This window comes from Microcaecilia unicolor, chromosome 1 (assembly GCF_901765095.1).
Source record: "Microcaecilia unicolor chromosome 1, aMicUni1.1, whole genome shotgun sequence".
Taxonomy (NCBI): Eukaryota; Metazoa; Chordata; class Amphibia; order Gymnophiona; family Siphonopidae; genus Microcaecilia; species Microcaecilia unicolor.
The window spans coordinates 547596503-547617091 of NC_044031.1; the positions used below are offsets into that span (position 1 = coordinate 547596503).

At 45.1% G+C, this 20589-nt stretch overlaps 1 protein-coding gene across 1 annotated transcript in view; it reads right to left on the reverse strand.

Annotated features, from left to right (window-relative positions):
• Positions 1-211: 211 nt before the first annotated feature.
• Positions 212-20589, reverse strand: part of STK3 (serine/threonine kinase 3) — a 412802-nt gene continuing 392424 nt past the window's right edge. Inside the window, exon 11 of the mRNA XM_030217172.1 lies at positions 212-475. Coding sequence (XP_030073032.1) covers positions 317-475 — 159 coding nt within the window. The 3' untranslated portion in view covers positions 212-316. The remainder of the gene's footprint in view (positions 476-20589) is intronic.

A 20589-nucleotide genomic window follows, 5' to 3' on the forward strand; every position in this document is an offset into this window, starting at 1 on the left:
CCTCCTCCCTCAAAAATATCATTCTAATTATGTATGACCTCTTATCTTCAGCTGCACAAAACTTCCTTCAAAGGGAGATTATAAAAATATCATTTTGAAATTCTAGTCTATTAATTTTTCCCTTTTTTCAGAAAAAGTAGTGATATAGTTACTGTAATGCTTTTGAGGTTGGAGAACAACAAAACGGTTGTTTTACTGTCAGAGTGTCAAAAGTATTGTTTTTTTCCCCCCATTTTACAGTCTCATAACTATGCAATATAGTATCGTGCTGTCCCTATGAGCAAAAATGTGATTTCTGTGTGACAACAGAAGACATTCAGAAGTTTTGCTGCCTTCGTTTCTTGGCATCCATTGCGTCCAAAATGGGTTGTCTCTTAGCTGTGTACCTCTGGCGCAGCTCTTCAATTTCTCGTTCCATCATGGGATCCAGAGCTTTTAATCTCATCTGTAACTCTTCAAAACTCAGATTTTTTAACTGCGGAGGAAAAAAAAAAGTAAATTTACATTTCTGTACTTTAAACCTCATTACAACAGGAAAACTGATGCTAGCATGTAGTATTATTTTCCTTGAAATAAAAGTAAACACAAGAGAAGACAAAAATACTGAGCACATAAAACATTTCTCAAATATGTTAAAGATATGCTAAAATTCAGTGGCATCATCTTCAGCCTTTTTATGCCAGTACTGCTCTTGAACACACAAGAAAAATAATAACTTTCTGTCACAGTTACTACTCCAACTCATTAGCAGTCTCGCACCTTCAGCTGCAACTTCCAGCCAAGGCAGAAAATGTACTAATTAAAACCTGAGCACATAATTTAAGCTAGTGTGTGCCAGTGCCATTAAACTAAAGTAAAAACGGCAGCAATTCCCATTCTGCTATTCAGTAATCTAATTGGTGTGTGGCTACATGGCTGTTACATGTGACTATAGACCAACCTAGCATTTCTTAACTTAGACTTTCTTTCAAAAATATGATGGAACTTACTGTATACTTAAAATACTCTAAATTCTTAAATTTCAACAAAATCTAAGAACAAGAAGTTGAAATTTAATGCCAAGAAGTGTAGAGTGATGCACTTGGGGTGCAGAAACCCAAAAGAGAGATACCGAATAGGAGGAGAGAGTTTAGTAACCTCGACTCAGGAGAGAGACCTTGGGCTATTTGTGTCCGAGGATCTGAAGGTGAAGAAACAATGTGACAAGGCGATGGCCAAGGCCAGAAGGATGCTAGGCTGCATAGAGAGGGGTATAACCAGCAGAAGAAAGGAGGCGTTGATGCCCCTCTACAAGTCATTGGTGAGGCCCCACTTGGAGTATTGTGTTCAGTTTTGGAGGCCGTATCTTGCTAAAGATGTAAAAAGACTGGAAGTGGTGCAAAAAAGCTACAAAAAGGGCATGGGATTTGCATTGCAAACCATACGAGGAGACGCTTGCTGACCTGAACATGTATACTTTGAAGGAAAGGAGAAACAGGGGTGACATGATACAGACGTTTAAATATTTAAAAGGTATTAATACGCAAACAAACCTTTTCCGGAGACGGGAAGGTGGTAGAACTAGAGGACATGAATTGAGGTTGAAGGGGGGCAGACTCAGGAGTAATGTCAGGAAGTATTTTTTTCAGGGAGAGGGCGGTGGATACATGGAATGCCATCCTGCGGGAGGTGGTGGTGATAAAAACGGTAATGGAATTCAAACATGTGTGGGATAAACACAAAGGAATCCTGTTTAGAAGGAATAGATCCATGGAATCTTAGCAGAGATTCCGTGGATCCATTCCTTCTAAACAGGAACACCGGTAATTGGGAAGCAAAACCAGTGCTGGGCAGACTTCTACGGTCTACACCCTGATCATGACTGAATAGATATGGATGGGCTGGAGCGTAAATTTTAAGGGGCTTCAACGTTAGTTTCAGAACTTTTAGTACAAGAACCATGCTGGGCAGACTTCTATGGTCTGTGCCCTGAGAATAACAAAGACAAATCAAACTCGGGTATACATATAACGTATCACAAACCATGTAAAATGAGTTTATCTTGTTGGGCAGACTGGATGGACTGTACAGGTCTTTATTTGCCATCATTTACTATATGTTACTACTAAGTAGATTTAATAGCCTTATAACATTTGTGCAACATTATAAGCAACAATCTTATGGAGTACTGTACTTCTTAGCTTTGAGAAAAGGCTGATACTGTTGTAATCCTATAGCATAGTGGGGCTGAACTATTAAACTGTACTAGGCTTAATGTGGCTTATTACTTCTAGTTTAGTGGTGATTTTTGTGCACTAAAAGGTAATGTAATTTTAATACACAAATATAATGTGAAGACCTAACAGACAGTTCTTGCTGCTCATTCGCAAAAGTCTTTGTGATAATTTGGAACAGCTGGTAGCCATCTTATTTCCTGTCTAGAATATATATACTTCCAACTTCTCAGGCCACAGAGTTGCCAGAAATTGTTTCTTCCTTCACTTTCAGCATTGGAAAGCTGCTCCTTCAGACTTCTTGCAGGTTTGATTCACCATTCTTGCTTCTTCTCTTCACAGACATTGCCGTGATTGGGTTCCAGTGTTCCTGCCTCATCCAGGGCCCAACTCAAGGGGAGGCACTCAGATGTTGGCCTGTTCCACTCAAAGCTGCAGGGCTTGCCTAGACCTGAATATGCTTGTTTCTGGCTTAGGAGTTCCCATATCTTGAGCTGACTACTCCATGACAGTAATATGGAGGCAGATTTCAGAAAGGATGTACAGATCAGAATTGAGACATAAGAGTTTAGATGTCGGCATGAATGGCAGGCGTTTAGAAGTGGTGAGTTAATATAATTTTGAGTGTATGCTTTAAATATAGATATGTCTCTTTCTTTATGGTAAATCTGACATAATGTTTGTTTTTTTTAGGAGGGTCATCCTTGATAAAGCTTTATGAGGGTGAAACATGTGACATGTCGGGATATCCTTTGCTGATATCGCTTTTAGGAGGGGGGACAAAAACACTGGGGGATTAAGAGGGCAGCCACCCTTAATTCCTGCAGTAGAGCACTGCACAAAATGAACAGACTTTCTCTCACCTAGGGGTCCCTGGGAGCAGGTGTAAATCCTGACCTTCATTCCCCTTCTGAAATGGGGAATGCACGTGTTTCTTTTCAGCCTGCCGTAGTCCCACCCAAAACACATCCAGACCACTTCCCCTTGCCAAATACCTGTAATTGAGTTTTTGACATGCATATCCCAGTTTTCTAAAATTGGGTTTTAGACATCTATGAAAAAGGCATGTCTATGTGCCGATTTATGTATTTTTAAAACAACACTAGGGCTTCTAAAATGACCACCATAATGTGTGCTAAATGGAAAGTAAAGGAGTGAAATGATTTTAACATGCTCCACATCCTAATGACCAGCATATGGATTTATCTCCATTGCAGTAAAATATGGAATTTTAATGCAGCTTGGTTTACTGTGGAAGTCACAAACCTGCGGCAACTTAGTACTGCAGGCTAGTAACTCTTGCAATAAATGAATAACACAACTTGTGATTGACCTTATAAACGGTGATATTTTGCTCCTGAGTGAATGAGGCAGCTAACAATTAGGCCTGAGGAGCCTATGGGAGGGTGGTACTGTGGGAAGTAGGGGCTCCTCAGTGGAGGGGGGGGGGGAAGGAAGGCTTCAGGAGTGGGGATGCGTTTGAGGGCCCTCAGAGGGAAGGGGAAAATTAAGATTTTAAGATTTTATTGTACAGCCTTTTAAGGTGCAGCCTGGAAGCACTGGGCAACAGTTAGTGGTCCAATGCTCCCAGGCAAGAAGAATAATACCATCTGTGTTATTTGATTTACATAATAATGAGGTACTCTGCATATATTTGCATGCTTTGCATTTCATTATTATGTATCCCGTATTAACATATTAAAGTATGTTACGGTAATATAACATATGTTATTTCTGTTTAATGCATGATAAGGGGTAAATAACAGGTATTATGGCCATAACACATCTTATTAACTATCCCCTTAGTTACTTAATATTTCAATTGGTTTTGCTGCACTAGATTTACTATTATCTCACAGCAAACCAAACTATTAAAATGACTTTTACCAAATGCAGTAACTGTGGTGCATGAAGGTAGGCGATGAGCTTACTCTGTCCCCCTCTGCACTGAAAAAAGGAATTGAATCAGTTCATAGAGGAGCTTGCTGCAATTAAAAGGAACTTCCTCACTAATAAGAATCCTCATATTTACCAAAATGTCCCAATAGAATAAAACAACCCAGGAATAGATATCCTGTGGGCTCTGGTAGATTACAACCTGTGACAGAGACACTGTGTCAAATGATACCACTAGAAAATGCTTTTGCTGCATTGGAAAATTATGACAATCCTGAAATGGAATCCAAATTAGTTTTAGAGACAAAGAAAGATATTCAAAGCATACAAAATTCCAAAAGCACTAATAAAAAAAAAAACTGTACTTTTGGAGGACTCCATTGTAAGAGGCATTAGCTAGGAACAGAGAATGTCACAAAAAAAGTGAATAGAATACAAGCCAAATACTAAGTGTCATTAAAGAAGAAAGTAAGGATTCTAGGACCGATGTTAATCCATCTGGGAACAAATGATCTGGCCAGAATCAGTAATCTTCCAACATTTAGAATTTTCCAGAGGGTCTAAATGGATGTTGCCTTCTCAGAAGTACTACCTGCCTACGAAAGGGAGAGAAATGTTAATGTTGGACAACTTCAATAGATGGTTTGAAACCTGCTGTAAATAGGAAGGTTTTAGATATATTAATGGCTGGGCAATTTATAGAAAAACAAAATAATATATTGTAAGGATGGCCTACATCTTTCTGTGGCAGAAAGAAAGATTCTGAGAAATGACAGTATGTTGCCAGGTGTTTATGGGGGGGGGGGGGGGGGGGGGGGGCACATGGAAGTGCATGAGTCTGAATTATTGTTACCATGCTTTTGCTGGGGGTGATATCTCAATCATCTGCTACAAAGTAGAAGAACAGACCTGGCACAAGACTAAACAGAACATAAGAAAGCTGGAAAGAAACAAGTACAAATGCTCACAGTCTAAATAATAAAATTCCAGATCTGCAAGCCTTAATGTTGGACGAGGACTAACTTATTGTTGCTATTACAGAGACAAGCTTTGATATTATTCTTGATACAAAGTGATACTTCTCCCTCTTTTCCCCTCCAAAGCAAACTAGGAACTCTTTAAAGTGACTGAAATACAGGGAGCATGGGTTAAGGAGAAAGCACTGTGGACTTTTCTGGAAAAATGGCACTTATACATGCATCAGTGTTGTCTACAGTTCTCCATCTCAGATGAAGGAACTAGCAGAGATATAGTCATAGATATTCAAAAGTTGGGAATGAAATGGGGATTTTAAGTTTTATTCATGTTTTGGACAATTGAAAACCAGCATTTGGACAAGTGTTTTGCATGGATGTCCAAATCCTGATTTTATAAAGAGAGCAAGAATATCAACATGCGTTTCCTGCAAGCATATAATTCCAGGTTTTAGTTTCTTTAGGTAAATAAGTACTTTTTTGCATCTAATCAGATGGCGGAGACCATTAACATTCCAGGTTACAAAATTAAGTGAAATGTGAAAATTGGCTATCATTATTACAAGTAAAATATGTTAGTGAGGGTAGAAGAATTGCTGAAAGAGAAAAAAGTCATTCTACAGAAGATGCAATTGGGAAAACAGCAGCGTATCTCATACAAGGAGGAATCAAACAGCATATCTATATATATATAAAAGGCACCACCAACATTCTATGAAGCCTCCAGCCGGAAGTGTGAAGCGCCAGAGATATCCGGTTTCCCCATGAGTGAAGGAAAACAGCACAGCACGAAATCCCTCTCTCTGTAACAGTGAAGGACTCAGAGGGGGGAGGGGAGAGAGATGCTCTCACTCTCTCTGTAACACAAACACAGAACAGCAGGAAACTTAACACTGAAGGACTGGACTCGAAGGGGGGGGGGGGGGGAGAGAGGGCAGGGACACACACTCCCACATGCACACTCTGAAGAAAACCTTGCTAGCCCCCCTGTTTCATTTGCATCAGAAACGGGGCTTTTTTACTAGTAGAACATAATGTTCAACTAATTTAGAGGAAAAAATGGCAATCGGAGCTGTGAGAAAGAAGGAGAGAGCTCCCACAAAGCACCTCTGCCTCTATATTAACAGCATAAGGATAAATTCCAAACAGTTGTTAAACTATCGAGGATTCAAATAAAAAATAGCAAAATATTTTAAAAGCATGTTGAATGTTGGATATATAACTGTATTAAACATTTCAAAACACGATTATCTGATATAGCAGTTAAAGTAAAACTATACTAAGAAAATTGTTGTAATATCTCTGGCGAGTCAAGCTCTCATATTTAAAAAAAAGATTTTCTCTTCCCCGATGTTGTTTTTGCGAGATCTGGCACTATTAAGAGCCTTTTCCTTTCAAACTTGAGATCAGACATTGTATGTGCCACAGATAAAATTTGTAATGCCTGCAGGAATCTGAGAAGTTTTGCAACTATAGGCCTCCGGAACTGAGATCCTTATTTGAGTTTAGATGGCATTCTGTGTGCAAGCTCAAACTGCAGAGGGAGGTCGGAGGTGAGATGCAGGAATTCAAGGAGCCAGGAGGTGAGAAATTGCACCATATCTGCTCCTTCCGTGACTTCTCTCAAGCCAATTATCCTAATATTATTTCTTCTTTGACGATTCAAGAGGTCTTCAATTTTGAGCTCCAATTTACGAATGTGATGGGCCGTGTGATTTGCATGCTGTGTTAGGGACAGGGCCACTTGATCAACATGTGATTCCAGCGTTTCGACTCTGAGTTGAAAAGCAAAGAGTGATGCGATTGAATTTCCAATTTTAAGTCACAGTTGTTTCATAATGTTTAATAGTGAGATCTTTTAATTCACAAATCTCTTCCATCATGAGATCTGTTGGAGAAAAATGTTTATATCCCTGTAGAGGATTTCTCTGGCGATGGCGGGTCTTGCTTGCTTACTTCGTTTAGGTCCATATTATAAAAGAGAAGCAGACTCTGGTTTCGATTTTGATAGCGACATGCTGTATATCGGTTTAGAAAGATGATGTAGATAGAAAACTTACAGTTTATGGGAAAAATAAGCTGTTTGGAGCGATTTTCTAGAAATAGGAAGAGGACAGGCGATTTAAGGCATCCATGCTTGTCAGTGGCTCAACAGTATCCCCGGGCCATAATAACTAATAATGGACATAATATCAACTAAAAAACTCTTAAAAGAGTTTTATCTTTATACAGATCATTGTGACACACTGCATAAAATTACAATATATATAACACACTTTTGGGGTGTTATTGGGATACCTGACAGTATGACTTCTGAAAGAAATGAGCCCCAAACAAGACTAACATTACAGAGTGAAGTATCAGAAGCAAATCTGTTCCCCCTTATCTTTAGATCCAAGCTCACTGCGCCCAGAATAATGGAAAGAAGTAACGCCACACCTAACTATTATAAAAACAGATTCATTATGTATTTACAATAGCAGCAGATATAATATAAGGCAGGCAGGAACGAAGACAAAGCCAATGGGATCAGGCTCTTGATGTCATAGAAGTTTCCTTCTTATCCATGAAGGTCTCCTGTACCACAAACAAAGTGTGTGGTTCCATAGTTGTTTTGCCTCTGTTAGCCTTGACATAGCCTTGATGTGTCAGCAAACTAATTGAGGCCTATTACAGTATCAAGGCTCTGAATGAGAACTGACATGGCCAAAACCTGAGGAAAAGGCAGGTTCACAAAATGGCGCTTTCTGGTAGTGCTATATGAAGGACCTCTTTTCTTCTTACAACTCCATAAAAATGACAAATTAAGTCTGATTTCTTACAATATGCAAAGTACTTAAAATAAAAAAATTCAGGGGATAATTCATCAAGCAGCTTTAGGGCTATAAGTTGAGATCTTTGGCCTTTAATGTGACTTAAATGGCCACTGCTTGACCCAAAATACAGCAGCAATATTTGTCACCATGGGTTAAGAATGAGATGCAAAACATGCAAATGCATGTTTTGTATCTCATTACTATGCAAATACCCTAATGCGACTTGTGGTGATACAAAACAAGTCGCATTAGGGCCCAAAGCTCACAGTAAAATAATCCCAGCATTATTTCAGCATCCGGGAGCATCGTGCCATAAAGTTGCGCTCCAATGCTCCTGGGACACAACAGCAGGGTCCCGCCCTGGCTTCCGGGCCCCCCAACTCCCCATAAGTACAAGCCCCCCACCTTAAAGGTAGTCCTTGCCTCCTCAAAAAGCTACTTTAGCATTACTGGTGGTTTTGGGGGGGGGGGGGGCTGGCGGGCGGGCAGGAGTGATGCCCAATTGCTCCTGCCTAGTCCAGCACCACATCGAAAATGGGGTGACTAATGCTAAAGGTCATATGCCCATATAAGGAAACATTTCCTTATATGGACTTATGAACCTTAGCGGTAGTTGTGCGAAAGTACCACTAGGGGTGCCAATTTGGATGTGGTGCTGGACTAGCAGGAGCGATTGGGCATCACTCCTACACAAAGACCATGGAAGACTCCCACAGACCCCATGAAGAAACTCCCCTCGGACCACCAATGATGTTAAGGTAGCCCTTTTGAGGGGGCAAGGGCTACCTTTAAGATGGGGCTGGAGGGCTTGTACTTGTGTTGGGGGTCCTTAAGCTGGGGGAGCCTGGAAACCAGGGGTAACCCTGCTTTTGTGTCCTGGGATCCCAGGAGCTCCCAGGCACATAGAATAACACTGCTTGCGAGATGGCTTGCAAGCATCATTATTCCTCTACCATGGGATTCAGCAACCTGCGGTACCAAGATTCCACAGGTTGCTGAATTCTATGGGGAGTCAAGGTGTAGTAAAAGGTGAACTTTTACCACACCTTGATGAATGCCCCCCTTATTAAACAACTGAGATTTATACCAAACATCCTTCTAGTCTTACCAATGCACAAAAAATTGCATGGACAAATGATTAAATATAAGACATTTAATAGTAGATTGACAGTTTAATATCCCAGAGCTGGATTTGGTACTGCACTTGCATTCTGTAAGTTTATATGATGGTGACTGGATTGGTACTAAATTTGCATTATGCTAAAGAAAGAAAATATTATTGTATTGTTTATCTACTTCATTATATGTATATTTTGGCTGTATCTGACCTAGATTTGTGGATAATGTAGGTAATAAATGTGGTAAATATACAAATAAATGAAGTAAATGACATGTTCTGTATCACACAAAGAAAATGGTTGTAGAAAAGAGGGTTTGGTACTATTACAAGGTGTGAATTGACAAATCTGTAGTGTCTGTTCAGAGATGTTACTCTATATAAAATATCCAACTGTCAGTGAGCCTTTTTCTCTTTTCTGGTAACACAGAGGAAACCAATAGATCTGAAGCATATGCTAGCATAAGCACTGTTTCCCCTATGCTGAGCGGGAGTCCTCCACCTACAGTTCTGCCAGTAGGGGGTGCTGTTTCACTATCACATGTTCAATAGTGAGGGGCAGGAAAGCTCCACAGGACTCCAGGGAACCTGCCTCTCCCTAGCAATTGAAAACATAATATTGAAGCACCACCCCCTATTGACAGCAATGCAGTTGGAGGACTCCTGCTCAGCTTACAGGGACCAGTGACCATACGGTTCTTATCTTTAAAGCATTCAATTCCATGAATAAAATGTGAGTGCCTCCTGACAATCGACAGTCTACTACTATTTATCATTTCTATAGCCCCAGTACGCAGCGCTATACACTGAACAAGTAAGAGACAGAGCCTGCTCAACAGAGCTTACAATCTAATCAAGACAAACAGGATCAATAAGGGATAAGGGAATTACTTAAGACTGGAATTATAAAACAGACAATGGGTACTGAACAAGTGAGTTAAGAGTTAAAAACAGCCTCAAAAAGGCGGGCTTTGAGATTAGACTTGGCCAGAGCTGGAGCTTGATGTACTGATTCAGGAAGTCTATTACAGGCGTATGGTGCAGCAAGATAAAAGGAATGGTGTCTGAAGTTCGAGGTGGAGGAGAAGGATACTGAGGAGCTACAGAGTGAATGCTCTTGTAAGTCAATAAGAGGAGTTTGAATTGCATATGGAAACAGATAGGGAGCCAATGAAGTGACTTGAGGAGAGGGCTAACATGAGTTTAGCGACAAGGGTAGTAGTATAAGTCATGCGCCAGAGTTTTAAGCAAGTTTCAGTAGTCTAAGCGAGAATTGATAAGACTGTGGATAAGGGTTTTGGTAGTATGCTCAGAAAGGAAGGGATGGATTTTGGTGATGTTATAGAGAAAGAAACAACAGGTTTTAACAGTCTGTTGCATATATGCAGAGAAAGAGAGAGAGAAGTCAAAGATGACCCCAAGGTTATGAGCTGATGAGTCAGGGAGGATGAGTGTGTTATCCACAGAGATAGAAAATGGGGGAAGAGGAGAGGTGGGTTTAGGGGGAGAGATAAGAAGCTCAGTCTTGGCCATGTTTAGTTTCAGATGGCGGTGAGACATCCAGGCAGCAATGTCAGACAGGCAGGCTGAGACTTGGGCCCGGATTCCTGTTGAAATTTCTGGCATGGAAAGGTAAATCTGGGAGTCAACAGTATAAAGGTGATACTGAAAACCTTGGGATGAGATCAAAGCACCAAAGGAAGAATACAGATGGAGAAAAGAAGAGGTCCCAAGACAGAGCCCTGAAGTACACCAACTGATACTGGGATAGAAGTGGAGGAGGATCCACCAGAACATACACTAAAAGTACAATGGGAGGGATAAGAAGAAAACAGAGCCCTGAAATCCAAATGACAGCAGTGTATCAAGGAGTAGGTGGTGATCAACAGTGTCAAAAGCAGCAGACAGATCGAGAATCATGAGGATTCCTTTGGATCTGACCAGGAACAGGTCATTGAAGACTTTAGCAAGGGCTGTTTCAGTTAAATGTAGAGGGCAAAAGCCAGATTGAAGTGGGTCAAGAATAGCTTGAGATGAAAGAAAGTCAACAGCGGTGAATAGCACATTCAGATATCTTGGATAGGAAAGGGAGGAGGAAGATGGGGCAATAGTTGGAAGGGTAGGTAGTGCCCAATAAAGGTTTGTAATATATTTAACAAAACCTTCCCCTCAGTCAGTTTCTTTATGCTTTATATACACCAAACTTTGAGACAGTCTATAGACATGAGGAATAGATTTAAAGAGATAGAACATTCTGTTACAGAGATCTGTTATGGCAAATGCTAAAATGTAATAATTTATTACAAATCAGTAGATTTTCTGCAAATGCTCATCATAAAAGAAGATCCTGTATATCTGATCAAAATAGTGAATGATACATACCTGTAGCAGGTGTTCTCCGAGGACAGCAGGCTGATTGTTCTCACGACTGGGTGACGTCCGCGGCAGCCCCCACCAACCGGAAAAAAGCTTCGCGGGACGGTCGGCACGCAGGGCACGCCCACCGCGCATGCGCGGCCGTCTTCCCGCCCGTGCGCGACCGCTCCCGCCAGTTGAATGACTAGCAAAAGATGAAACACACAACTCCAAAGGGGAGGAGGGAGGGTAGGTGAGAACAATCAGCCTGCTGTCCTCGGAGAACACCTGCTACAGGTATGTATCATTCACTTTCTCCGAGGACAAGCAGGCTGCTTGTTCTCACGACTGGGGTATCCCTAGCTCTCAGGCTCACTCAAAACAAGAACCCAGGTCAATTGAACCTCGCAACGGCGAGGGTATAACAGAAATTGACCTACGAAGAACAACTAACTGAGAGTGCAGCCTGACCAGAATAAATTCGGGTCCTGGAGGGTGGAGTTGGATTTACACCCCAAACAGATTCTGCAGCACCGACTGCCCGAACCGACTGTCGCGTCGGGTATCCTGCTGGAGGCAGTAATGAGATGTGAATGTGTGGACAGATGACCACGTCGCAGCCTTGCAGATCTCTTCAATAGTGGCTGACTTCAAGTGGGCCACCGACGCTGCCATGGCTCTGACACTATGAGCCGTGACATGACCCTCAAGAGTCAGCCCAGCCTGGGCGTAAGTGAAGGAAATGCAATCTGCTAGCCAATTGGAGATGGTGCGTTTCCCGACAGCGACCCCTAGCCTGTTAGGGTCGAAAGAAATAAACAATTGGGCGGACTGTCTGTTGGGCTGTGTCCGCTCCAAGTAGAAGGCCAATGCTCTCTTGCAGTCCAATGTGTGCAACTGACGTTCAGCAGGGCGGGTATGCGGCCTGGGGAAGAATGTTGGCAAGACAATTGACTGGTTAAGATGGAACTCCGACACCACCTTCGGCAGGAACTTTGGGTGGGTGCGGAGCACTACTCTGTTGTGATGAAATTTGGTATATGGAGCATGAGCTACTAGGGCTTGAAGCTCACTGACCCTACGAGCGGAAGTAACTGCCACCAAGAAAATTACCTTCCAGGTCAAGTACTTCAGATGGCAGGTATTCAGTGGCTCAAAAGGAGGTTTCATCAGCTGGGTGAGGACGACGTTGAGATCCCATGACACAGTAGGAGGCTTGATAGGGGGCTTTGACAAAAGCAAACCTCTCATGAATCGAACGACTAAAGGCTCTCCAGAGATGGCTTTACCTTCCACACGATAATGGTAAGCACTAATCGCACTAAGGTGATTCCTTACTGAGTTGGTCTTGAGGCCAGACTCTGATAAGTGCAGAAGGTATTCAAGCAGGTTCTGTGCAGGGCAAGAACGAGGTTCTAGGGCCTTGCTCTCACACCAAACGACAAACCTCCTCCACTTGAAAAAGTAACTCTTTTTAGTGGAATCCTTCCTAGAGGCAAGCAAGACCCGGGAGACACCCTCAGACAGACCCAACGCAGCGAAGTCTACGCCCTCAACATCCAGGCCGTGAGAGCCAGGGATTGAAGGTTGGGGTGCAGCAACGCTCCGTCGTTCTGCGAAATGAGAGTCGGAAAACACTCCAATCTCCACAGTTCTTCTGAGGACAACTCCAGAAGAAGAGGGAACCAGATCTGACGGGGCCAAAAGGGCGCTATCAGAATCATGGTGCCGCGGTCTTGCTTGAGCTTCAGTAAGGTCTTCCCCACCAAAGGTATGGGAGGATAAGCATACAGGAGGCCGGTCCCCCAATGAAGGAGAAAGGCATCTGACGCTAGCCTGCCGTGTGTCTGAAGTCTGGAACAGAACAGAGGCAGCTTGTGGTTGGTCTGAGAGGCGAAAAGATCCACCGAGGGGGTGCCCCACTCTCGGAAGATCTTGCGTACCACTCTGGAATGGAGCGACCACTCGTGCGGTTGCATGACTCTGCTCAGTCTGTCGGCCAGACTGTTGTTTACGCCTGCCAGGTACGTGGCTTGGAGAAGCATGCCGAACCGGCATGCCCAACGCCACATCCCGACGGCTTCCTGACACAGGGGGCGAGATCCGGTGCCCCCCTGCTTGTTGACGTAATACATCGCAACCTGATTGTCTGTCCGAATTTGGATAATTTGGTAGGACAGCCGATCTCTGAAAGCCTTCAGTGCGTTCCAGATCGCTCGGAGCTCCAGGAGGTTGATCTGCAGATCCTTTTCCTGGAGGGACCACAGACCCTGGGTGTGAAGCCCATCGACATGAGCTCCCCACCCCAGGCGAGATGCATCCGTCGTCAGCACTTTCGTGGGCTGCGGAATTTGGAATGGACGTCCCAGGGTCAAATTGGTCCAGATGGTCCACCAGAGCAGTGAAGTGCGGCAACTGGTGGAGAGGCGGATGACATCTTCTAGATTCCCGGTGGCTTGAAACCACTGGGAAGCTAGGGTCCATTGAGCAGATCTCATGTGAAGACGAGCCATGGGAGTCACATGAACTGTGGAGGCCATATGACCCAGAAGTCTCAACATCTGCCGAGCTGTGACCTGCTGAGACGCTCTGGTCTGCGAAGCCAGGGCCAGGAGATTGGTGGCCCTCGCTTCGGGAAGGTAGGCCTGAGCCGTCTGGGTATTCAGCAGCGCTCCTATGAATTCCAGAGACTGGGATGGCTGGAGATGGGACTTTGGGTAATTTATCACAAACCCCAGCAACTCCAGAAGTTGAATAGTGCACTGCATGGACCGGAGGGCTCCTGCCTCCGAGGTGTTCTTGACCAGCCAATCGTCGAGATATGGGAACACGTGCACTCCCAGCTTGCGTAGGTAGGCCGCTACCACCACGAGGCACTTGGTAAACACTCGTGGGGCAGAGGCGAGCCCAAAGGGCAGCACACAATACTGAAAGTGCCGTGTGCCCAGGCGGAATCTGAGATACTGTCTGTGAGCTGGCAGTATCGGTATGTGAGTATATGCGTCCTTTAAATCCAGGGAACATAGCCAATCGTTTTTCTGAATCATTGGCAGAAGGGTGCCCAAGGAAAGCATCCTGAACTTTTCTTTGACCAGGAATTTGTTCAGGCCTCTCAGGTCTAGGATGGGACGCATCCCCCCTGTTTTCTTTTCCACAAGGAAGTACCTGGAATAGAATCCCTGCCCTTCCTGCCCGGGTGGTACGGGCTCGACCGCATTGGCGCTGAGAAGGGCGGAGAGTTCCTCTGCAAGTACCTGCTTGTGATGGGAGCTGAAAGACTGAGCTCCCGGAGGACAATTTGGAGGCAGGGAGGCCAAATTCAGGGCGTATCCGCACCGCACTATTTGGAGAACCCACTGGTCGGAGGTTATGAGAGGCCACCTTTGGTGAAAAAATTTTAACCTCCCTCCGACCGGCAGATCGTCCGGTACGGACACTTGTAGGGCGGCTATGTTCCCGTGGATCCAGTCAAAAGCCCGTCCCCGGCTTTTGCTGTGGAGGCGCAGGGGGCTGCTTAGGCGCACGCTGTTGACGAGAACGAGCGCGCTGGGGCTGTCCCTGTGCCTGGCGAGGCCTTCGGGCCGGCTGGTTGTACCTACGCTTCGCAAAAGAGTAAGGTGCAGCCTGCCGGGCCCGGGAAAAACGTCCACCTGTGGAGGTGGATGCTGAAGGCGCCCGGTGGGAGAGCTTGTCGAGAGCGGTTTCCCGCTGATGCAGTTGGTCCACCATCTGCTCGACCTTCTCACCAAAAATGTTATCCCCCCGGCAAGGGACGTCGGCCAGTCTCTGCTGGGTGCGGTTGTCCAGGTCAGAGGCACGCAGCCATGAGAACCTGCGCATCACTATACCTTGGGCCGCAGCACGAGATGCCACGTCACAGGTGTCATAAATACCCCTGGACAGGAACTTTCTGCACGCCTTCAGCTGCCTGACCACCTCCTGATAAGGCCTGGACTGCTCCGGCGGGAGCTTATCGACCAGGTCCGCCAGCTGTTGCACATTGGTCCGCATGTGGATGCTCATATAGAGCAGGTATGACTGGATGCGGGTCACGAGCATGGAGGATTGGTAGGCCTTCCTCCCAAACGAGTCCAGAGTGCGAGACTCCCGCCCCGGGGGCGCCGAGGCGGTATCCCTCGAACTCCGTGCCCTCTTGAGAGCAGAATCCACGACCGCCGAGTCATGGGGCAATTGGGGCCGCATTAACTCTGGGTCAGAGTGGATCCTGTACTGGGACTCTGCTTTCTTGGGAATGGTGGGGTTAGTTAATGGTCGCACCCAGTTCCGAAGCAGTGTCTCCTTGAGGACATTGTGCAGCGGTACCGTGGAGGACTCTCTAGGTGGTGATGGATAGTCGAGGACCTCGAGCATCTCGGCCCTCGGCTCTTCCACAGAGACCACGGGAAAGGGAATGCTGATAGACATATCCCGCACAAAGGAGGCAAAGGAGAGACTCTCAGGAGGCGAGAGCTTCCTCTCCGGTGAAGGCGTGGGGTCCGAGGGAAGGTCCGTAGACTCCTCTGAGGAGAAATATCTAGGGTCCTCCTCTTCCCCCCACGAGTCCTCATCCTCGGTATCGGACATAAGCTCATGTAGCTGAGTCCTGAACCGGGCCCGGCTCGACGTCGAGGCACCAAGGTCTCGGTGTCGTCGAGCGGTGGGCTCCCGCGTCGGCGGGGACGGAGCTCCCTCCATCGACGTCGACGGGGACTCCACCTGCGTGGCGGTCGAGACCGGCACCGCAAGCGGCGGCGGTGTCGACTGCCCCGGCGCCGGGCTAGAGCTCGCCGGCGCCACAGTCATCGGCGCCGAGGGCGCAAGCACCCCCGGCGCCGGCACAGCCTGGCGCATCAGCCCTTCCAGGATCCCCGGAAGGATGGCTCTGAGGCACTCGTCCAGGCCCGCTGCCGGGAAAGGCGGTGGGGCCGGTAGGGGTGTCGGTGCCAGAATCTGATGGGAGCCAGGAGACGACACCGAGGTGCCGGGACCCTGTTGCGTCGGCACCTCTATCACCGACGGGGATCTCTCCTCTCGATGGAGACGCTTCGGCGTCGACTCCTCTCCGATATGCATCGAGGGCGACCGGTGACGGCGCTTCTTATCCTTCTTCCGATGCCCGTCACCGGTGCCGGGAGGCATGGAGGAGGAGGATGACGATCCCCCTCGGTCTCGAGGGACCGGGTCAGACAGGGTTCGGTCCCGTGGGCCATGGGCTGAGGGAGTGACCGGGGCCGACTGCCCACGCGGCCTCTCACCTCTACCCTCACCGGCGGACCGACGGGCCGACGGGACCTGTTCTCCTGGGGTCGATGCCATCGGTGCCGATGTCTCGGGCATCGATACCGGTACCGAAGGGCCGGGCGTCGATACCGATGCCGTCGAGGGGCCGGCGCAAGTTCCAAAAATACGGTCCCGTTGAACTTGCCTCGCAACCTGAGTCCGTTTCCGGAGACCGAGACACAGGGGACACGACTTGAAATTGTGCTCCGGCCCGAGGCACCAAGCGTGGGTGTCGGTCTGCGAGATGGGCCGGCCGCACCGACCACACTTCTTAAATCCACTCGGGACCTTCGAGGACATCGACGGAAAAATCGCGTCGGCGAAATTAAAGTCGTCGATGGTGGCGGAAATCACACCTCGAAAAAGAAAACGACCGTGCGGCCACTAGGCCGCAACGCAACGTCCCCGCTGGAAGCGAGGGAAAATGGGAGCGCGTGCTCCTTTTTTTTTTTTTTGAAAAGAAAAGTGGAGCGCGCGGCAACTAAATAAAAGAAGAAAAGAAATAAAAGAAGAAGTTCGCGTAAACGCGACGGTTTTCCGGGGCTGAAAAAGAGAGAGCGGCACAGGCACGACTCTCTCCAGGCGCGGAAAAAAAAGGAACTGGCGGGAGCGGTCGCGCACGGGCGGGAAGACGGCCGCGCATGCGCGGTGGGCGTGCCCTGCGTGCCGACCGTCCCGCGAAGCTTTTTTCCGGTTGGTGGGGGCTGCCGCGGACGTCACCCAGTCGTGAGAACAAGCAGCCTGCTTGTCCTCGGAGAAATTTAAATACAGTATCTCAGGAACTTGCAAGCTCTGTGTATCTCTCTTCTACATCTCAGTACATTACGGATGTACCTTCTGCATAATATTATATTATTCTAAAAAGAAAATGTATATAAATATTTCTTTTCAACATCCAAAGCATACTGCTTGGCTAAATCTGGAGCTACTGTGGTCACCCCTTTAATTTGTTGATTGAAATTGCACTAAGAATTCCTTCAAATTCAGTGGAATTTTCTGTGAGTTCTACAGTGAAATTAGCAGGGACATGGATGAGTGTAATTCTGTTTGTGCACAATGGCAATTGCTGCTTCCTGTGAGATGCTGCTGTATAGATAGTTAATTATAAATTGACCAAAAGAATATTATCATTAGGTAAATTAATATGCTTGAGTATTTGAATAATGTGAGCTGAGTCTTTGACAAACAAAAGTATTTGTGGAATAAAGGGTCAGAGGAAAGCATCAGTGAAGACAGAAATCAGTTGAAGGAGACTACCTATCATAGACATGAGAGGTCTCCCTGGTAGAATAACCAAATATTTATGAACTTTAGGCAAAATATAGAAAGTTGGAATGACTGGAAGTTTGACTTTCAAAAAATCATATTCTTTGTGGGTCAAGAACCCCCTTTCTTTCTCTATGTCTGAAAAGGTGTAGACATCAGGGGCAATGTTAGTGTAATAAGCCATAGGGTTTTGGGCTCAAAGTAGGGCTCTACCTGTTTTTAGGGCCCCCATGCAGAATGGCAAATCTCTTAGCTAGTTCCCCACATGTACATTTCCTGCAAGTGTTATCTCCATATATTCCCAGATTCATTACCCTGGATCCTTCTCTGATAGCTTTAGGCTTTCTTCCCCTGGGCTAACTGTGGGTAGTAAATTCAGATGAAATTCTTTCAAGTTACTGCATGCTAATGGCCTCCACACCTGATCTCCTACTTGGCCCTTCTTATGTTCATTTTCCAAAGCAGCTATTTCCCTCCTCAGAATCTCTTTCTTCTTCGATAAGCACCCATGGTAATAAACTTACCCTGATCACAGTTTTGAAATACTCCCAAACAGTCCCTGGCAAATTGTTTCCTTTTTGTTAGTTTTTTTTTTTTCAAGTACTAGTCTATTTCCTTTCCCCATTTTATATCTCAGCTGTTTTTCCTCTAAAATGAAATCTTTCAATTTCCAGTACTGATGCTCCCTAGGAAGCATTCCCATATCTATACTTACTTACACAGGTCCATGGAATGACCATTTCATATTCTTGACCTGAGAATTTTTCACCCTTGAGAACAAGTCTTTATTTATTCATTTATCACATTTATATCCCGCATTATCTATATCTAAGCGGGTCACAGTAAAATATACATAAATTAAAAACAAACACATAACCATTAAAACAAATGCATACAATTATCATTCAAGATTGACCACAACAGTTTAGACAACACATAGCAGATAAACCCTCCCATATCTGATGATCACGGATATCATCACTGTAAAGCCTGGCAAAACAAATAAGTCTTTAGCTGTTTCCTAAAAGTTCTAGAAAGAGATCCAAAGCATAGGAACAACAGCAAAACCTCTGACACCACATATAAAATCCTTAAAAATCGAGAGATTGGGCTAGTGGTGTAGAGGAGCCCTGAACCCCAGAGCAACTCACAGTAACAGCAGTAGACTGACCTGGGTTGTTGGGTCCTTGCTGCAGGTGTGACCAAAGGGGCATGCCCTAAGGTGCCTGCCATGCCCCTTAGGAGCACTGGGTGAGCGCCATTGACTTTTCCTCCTCAATGAGTTTTACCATCGACAAAGAACCATGACTCATTAATGTATCTATCTTCTAAATGGGCATGCAGAGGATCAAACCCGGAGGGGCAGTACCTGCTCTTCTGGGTGTTAATGGCCCTAAGGACAAGAATGTATTGCCAGTGACAGAGACAGCGGTAATTGACTACTACGTCCCTGAGTGAGGAAGTGGTGTCTTTGAGCTCCACACAGAAACCACGCCATCTCTTTTACCAGCAGTATCTTTTGCTGTTATTTCTGATTATTTTTTTCCCCTATGGAAAAAGATTCACAATTGGTGTTTACACAATTTCCTGTGGTGATAACAGATCCTATTTTTGAGAAGGACCCTGAGATAGAAGCTTCCCAAAGAAAATGAACACGTTTCTTTGATGATATTTGACCTGCAGTTATGAGATTGGAGACAGTACTCTCTTTAAAATGTTGCAGTAAGCCCTAGTACATGCTTACTACAACTTAAAAAGGGCTTACCACGGGACGCACTGAGGCGTCCTAGAGTAAGTTCCAAAAGTGTATGTGCAAATCACAAGCTTAAAAATGTTTACAAATTTTCTGGGAAGGGGCGCGTCTGGGGTGGAGAGTAGGTGTTTCTGTGCTAATCATCACATCTATATTACTGCATGCTGATTAGCGCAAGATTAGTGTGTGAGCCCTTACCGCCTACACAATAGATGCCGGTAGATGGTAAGGGCTCACTCCCTAATTTTTGGTAATGGCTGCGAGCTAATGGCCCACTTTCTACCTCAGCTTTGTAAAAGGACCTCAAATCAAATTCTAAAACATTAAAATACGCTTGTTGCAAATACACAGATAAATCATCAACATATTGTAATCTTCTAGGAACTGTGAACTAAGCAGAATATAAATATTTTAAATAAATAACTAAAAAAAAAAGTACATAACAAAACCAATTGGCTCAGAAAACTTATACACTTCAAAAAAACTTATTCAAACAGTTTAATTCTGTCATTTATAATCCACAACCACAACCATCAAATTCAAGACAGAGAAAAATCAGACATTATAAGCAGGTACCATCTCAGTCCCTAGAGGGCTCACACTCTCAAGCTTCTTTACCTGAGGCAATGGAGGGTTAAGTGACTTGCCCAAGGTAACAAGGAGCTGCAATGGGAATCAAACCCAGGCGCCAGGATCAAAGCCCCCTGCACTAACCATTAGACCACTCCTCCACTAACATATATAGGAGAAATAAATAATCCATCATATATGTGAAACTTAGTAATTTGATACACTGTGTTAAATCAACCTTATATATATTCTAAGAGTACATGATGTAGTTAAGATATTCATTCTATAATATACCATTCCCTAAATGACTACAAAGTTGAAACCAATTAACTATCACATCATTACTTAT